Raw genomic sequence first — 5,764 nt, forward strand, 5'->3', positions numbered from 1 at the left:
GTGGCACATAAAATACACCATTTCAAGCGTGGCCGTTGCCAGTACCGCCTGACTGGCCTTCGTGCCGGTGGCATGTAAAAGCACCCACTACACTGAGTGGTTGGCGTTAGGAAGGGCATCCAGCTGTAGAAACTCTGCCAAATCAGATTGGAGCCTGGTGTAGCCATCTGGTTTCACCAGTCCTCAGTCAAATCGTCCACCCATGCTAGCATGGAAAGCGGACGTTAAACGATGATGATGATTATTATTATTAAGGTGGCAAGTTGGCAGAAATTGTTAGCTCACTGGTCAAAATACCTAGCAGCAATTCTTCTTGGTTTTTATGTTCAGAGTTCAAATCCTGTCATGGTTAATTTTATTTTTAAACTAAATGCTGTCCAGTATTAGGGCCAATGAAATTGACTACCAACCCTTCCCCTAAAAATTTCTTGTTTTGTACCAAAATTTCAAAGAATTATATTATTACTAGAATGCTACCCATCATGTCATGGGGAACTGTTAAAGTGTACTTTTGTTACCATGGTTAATTTGGTAAAAATTAAATTATATTATTGTATGTATGCTATATTTCCTGATATTACCACCCAAAGTGGTAAATGTATACTTCTGAAGATAACTTTTATATAATGGATAACACTTGTGCATTAATATTGTAATAAACTGTCTGCTATAAATTCTAAAGTTAGTCAGTACCCTTGTGATTAATGTGAAAAAAAGTTACTTTACTAACTTGAAAAGCATTTAAGGAAAGTATTCATTACAATTGTAATAAATATCTTATATTGTGATTATTGTATTAATTATTGCAGATCTTTTTTCAGCTACAGCCAACTCTGTTTCTGTGATTCATTCTTTCCTTACGTTGTGTGTTGTGTTCTTTTACTTATTGCCTGCCACCAAGCCTAGTATGTACACTCATCCTACACTATTGTTAGCTCTTTGTCTCTCTTTTACACTCCTTTTATGCAATGGAAAGCATAGCTGGAGAATTCAGCCAGCGAACCAACAATTTAGAACAGTGATTATTAAACAGAGGTACATATACATACATGCATATATATATATATATATATATATATGGTTCTTTCTGATTAACATCTTGTCAGCTAAGGCCACATGTATTTCATCTTCCTTCTCATTGTATAATGTTTACTCAATAAGAATGCTGATTAAAATGTACATGTGTATTATGGTATTAATAATAATAATAATAAAATATTACTTCTTCCTGTAAGTCAACTCTGTGCAGACTAATATTCATTTGTACAGGGTCTGAACACAGCTTCATTTTTGCACACCTGTTATGCCTGCTCCCCCTCCCCCACCACAATTTTAATTTAAACATGCATGACCTGTTTCCCCTGGCAGCTCATATACTTCTGTGCTGTGGATAGAGGTACATATTTTGCTTAATTTTTTTATTTGTATCATGTACCTATAAGCAGACATCTGTACGAGTGCTGTATACACCTGAGGGTACCACAGATATAGATTACATGGAAAAATGCAAGCAAGAGAAATAATGTACTTAAAATTATAAACCTGGAAAAGTACAGAACAAATTATTACATCTAGTAACATACAGAACAAAATTTTTACTTAAAATATTGCATCTAAGGATAAAATTTAAAATAAAATATTCAGATTTTGAAAATATTAACTTTTATTAAAACTAACAATTTTATGACAAGTTATTACTTCTACGAAGGTGAGTCAAAAAGTAATGCCATTTTGTTTAGCACAGGTATAATTACCAACACAGGAACATGTATCGTACATCAAAATGAAGCTGGTCCTCTGGATCACATCCCTACTTCTCATCATAGTCATCCTTTCTCTCAATAGCAATGTTCCACCTTCGGATGAGAGCATGTATCCCTGTCCCGTAAAATTCTGTTGATTGTTCTTTGAGCCACTTCACTACAGTTTTCACTTCCTCGTCACTGGAATAATGTTTGCCTCTCAAACCCTCTTTCATGGGGCCGAAGAGATGATAGTCAGAAGGCACCAAATCTGGTAAGTGCGGAGGTAGTGGAAAAGTGGCTCAAAGAACAGTCAACAGGGTTTTATGGGGCAGAGATACATGCTCTCATTCAAAGGTGGAACATTGCTATTGAGAGAAACGGTGACCATGTTGAGAAGTAGGGATGTGATCCACAGAGGCCCAGCTTCATTTTGATGTATGATACATATCCTTGTGTTGGTAATTATAGCTGTTCTAAACGAAATGGCATTACTTTTTGTCTCCCCCTTGTATTTGTTACTTCTCAGGATCCTCACTGGCAAGGCACATAGGTATAAAATCTTCTGGGAAGGTAACAGTGATGGAATAGGGGGTGTAGGCTTACTCCTTGCAGAGAAATGGGTGTATAAGGTCATAGAGGTTGTCAGGGTATGCGATAGAGTGCTTAAGCTCAGGCTAGTCTTGCAGAATAGTATAGCTACAATTATCTCTGCCTATGCCCCACAAATGGGCTTACCAAATGATCAGAAGGACCACTTTTATGATATCCTTCCACAGGCTACCTGAAAAACTAATGGCAACGACCTCATCTTTGTGGCTGGAGATTTTAATGGGCATGTTGGATGGTAATCTGGTCTCTTCCATAGTATTCATAGGGGCCATGGAATCGGTTCCCGAAATAAAGAGAGAACTAGGATACTGGAGTTCTGTGGTGCAAGCAACATGTTAATTTGCAACACCAATTTCAGGAAGCCAGCCAGCCACCTGATAGCCTATCAGTCAGGTGACTCTGCTAGCCAGATTGATTTCATCCTCACCAGACAGTGGGATGCATGGTTGCTCTTAAATACAAAGGCTCTCTCTGGTGAAGAAATAACCCCACAGCATAGACTTTAGAGACTAGGCTCGAAGCCAGAAGGATGTCAAGAAGCAGACCAATCCAGAAAAGATTTGGAAGCTTAAAAACCCTTCACATGGTTGGAGTTTTAGGGACATCCTCATTGAGAAATTTGAGAGAGAGGAGGAGCTACAGACTTGTAACATAGAAGGTAACTGGAAATTCCTATGTGACAGCTTACTAGCGCCACAAACCAAATCTGTGGCTGGTGCAAAGTCCCTTCCAGACCTAGGGTAACCTGGAAGAGTGGGGATAGCAGAGAACTGTACCAGATAGCCAGAAGGAAGGATGGGAAAAGCAGAAAAGAAGTTTGCCAATGTTTAGCAATGTGAGGACCAAAGAACTGAAGTATTTCGAATTGCAAGACTATGTGAGAGAAAATTGTGATGTTACAGGAGAAAAATGTGTCTGCATGGATTATGGTGCACTTGCTTTTAATGATTCTGCAAAAAAAAGAGGCTTGGAGATACCATTATGAAAGGCTGCTTGAATGTGGAAAATGAATGGGAGGAGGAGAGCCTGTCACATGTTGACCTAGTTGAGGGACCAGCTACCTGAATTGATAGCACCCTAGTAGATAAAGCAATTAAGGATGTGAAGTCAGGAAAATCCCCCGGCCCATCAGGAATCACTGCTGAGATGCTTAAAATATCTGGTGGTGTGGGATATGGTCTAGTCACCTGCGTTGTAAATCAGGTAGTCTACGAAGGAGTCATACGCAATGACTGGTGTAGCAGCACCATAGTCAATTGCTACAAAGGTAAAGGTGATGCTTTAGATAGAAATAACTACAGGGGTATCAAACTGCTGGATCAGGTGAAGGTCACAGAGAGGTTCAGCCTAGATGAGATGCAGTTTGGTTTTGTGCCAGGTAGGAGCACCATTGATGCTATATTTCTAGTAAGGCACCTGCAGGAGAAATACCTAGTCAAAAAATAAACCCCTATACTTGGCTTTTGTTGACATGGAGAAAGTCTTTGACAGGGTCCCCCGATCCCTTATCTGGTGGATGATGTGGAAACTAGGGATAGACGAGTGGTTAGTAAGAGCTGTACAGGGATGCTGTTAGTAAGGTAAGGGTTGGCAATGAGTATAGTGAAGAATTCTGGGTAGTAGGGGTTCACCAAGGATCAGTCTTCACCCCCCCCCCTCATTCATCATAGTCCTCCAGGCAATAATAGAGGAATTCAAGACAGGCTACCCCTTGGGAGCTCCTCTATGCTGATGACCTTGCTCTCATAGTGGAATCGCCACCAGAACTAGAGAAGAAATTTGAGGTGTGGAAGCAAGATTTAGAATTGAAGGACCTTAGAGTCAATGTTGCAAAAATCAAAGACTTAGTAAGTAGGAAGGTGAACAAATTACAAACCCCTTCAGGTAGATGGCCCTTCTTGATCTGCAGAAAAGGTGTAGGTAGAAACTCCATAAGATGTACCCAGTATAAGCTATGAATGCCTAAGAGGTGTAGCAACATCAATTAAGGTTAATCGGGATGATAGTTTCTGTGTGCGGCAGATGCACAGAGGCAATAAACACTGAAGATGTTCAGAAAACAGATTCCATCACATACCAGGAGGAGAAACTAGTAGTTGATAGCTTTCACTACCTAGGTGACAAAGTCTGTAGTGGGGGGTGGAATCTCAGAGAGCGTTGCCACTAGAATAAGAATAGCCTGGGCAAAGTTAAGAAAGCTCCTGCCTCTGCTGGTGACAAAGGGTCTCTCGCTCAGAGTGAAAGGAAGATTGTATGATGCATGTGTGCGAACTGCCATGGTACACAGCAGTGAAACATGGGCCATGACTGTTGAGGACATATGTAGGCTTGAAAGAAAAGAAGCTAGTATGATCTTCTGGATCACACTAGTATGAATGTCAGTGTGTGCACACAACAGTGTGAGCGCCCTGAGAGAAACGGACATCAGAAGCATCAGATGTGGTGTGCAAGAGAGACAACTGTTCTGGTATGGTCATGTGCTGTGTATGGATGAGGAGAGCTGTGTGAAGAAATATCACTCTAACAGTGGAAGAGGGAGACCCAGGAAGACATGGGATGAGGTGGTGAAGCATGACCTTCAAACATTGGGCCTCACAGAGGCAATGACAAGAGACCAAGACCTCTCTGTATATATGCTGTGATTGAGAAGACCCAGCAAGTGAGATCACAGCCGTAGCCTATAGCAGTGTTGCCTAACCAGCCCATTTAAAAAGTACCGTCGAATCATCGGGCAACACACCATGCTTGAGGACACCTATTGAGTCAAGTAAAATCAAATCAAAATGGAAATTGTAGTTGTTGCCGATGCCAGTGACGCCTGACTGGCTCCCTTGCTGGTGGCACACAATAAGCACCATTCATGCATGGATCGATGCCAGTCCCGCCTGACTGGCTCCTCGTACCGGTAGCAAGTACAAGCACCACCTGAACGTGGCCGATGCCAGTGGCACGTAAAAATCACCCACTACACTCAGAGTGATTGGCATTAGGAAGGGCATCCAGCTGTAGAAATCTTGCCAGATCAGATTGGAGCCTGGTGTAGCCTCCTGGTTTGCCAGTCCCTAATGAAATTTTATTCTTAGCTGCATATATTAATTAAAAATTTTCTTGTTCTGTACTTGATCAGATGTAATAACCTGTCCTGAACTTTTCCAAGTGTAATAACTTGTCTTGTACTTTTCCAGGTTTATAATCTTAAGAATATTATTTCTCTTGCTCACATTTTTCCATGTAATCCATGTTTTTTCCAGGCTATGCTATTATTAATAATGTGTCGATAATTTAAGATTTTACCTTATTGAAAATTGAATAATAAATTTCTAAATAATATTTTTAAAATTAGTATTGTTGATAATCTTTTTCTTACCTCAATGATGCCAGGGACATATATTAAAAGTCCCCTTATAGAA

At 40.4% G+C, this 5,764-nt stretch overlaps 1 protein-coding gene across 1 annotated transcript in view; it reads left to right on the forward strand.

Moving 5' to 3' along the window:
• Positions 1-5,487, forward strand: part of LOC128250677 (uncharacterized) — a 42,004-nt gene extending 36,517 nt beyond the window's left edge. The window contains exons 7-9 of the mRNA XM_052976280.1: positions 2,272-2,315; positions 4,104-4,201; positions 5,482-5,487. Of these exons, the coding sequence (XP_052832240.1) occupies positions 2,272-2,315; positions 4,104-4,201; positions 5,482-5,487 (148 nt within the window). The remainder of the gene's footprint in view (positions 1-2,271; positions 2,316-4,103; positions 4,202-5,481) is intronic.
• Positions 5,488-5,764: the final 277 nt, after the last annotated feature.

This window comes from Octopus bimaculoides, chromosome 24, assembly GCF_001194135.2.
Source record: "Octopus bimaculoides isolate UCB-OBI-ISO-001 chromosome 24, ASM119413v2, whole genome shotgun sequence".
NCBI lineage: Eukaryota > Metazoa > Mollusca > Cephalopoda > Octopoda > Octopodidae > Octopus > Octopus bimaculoides.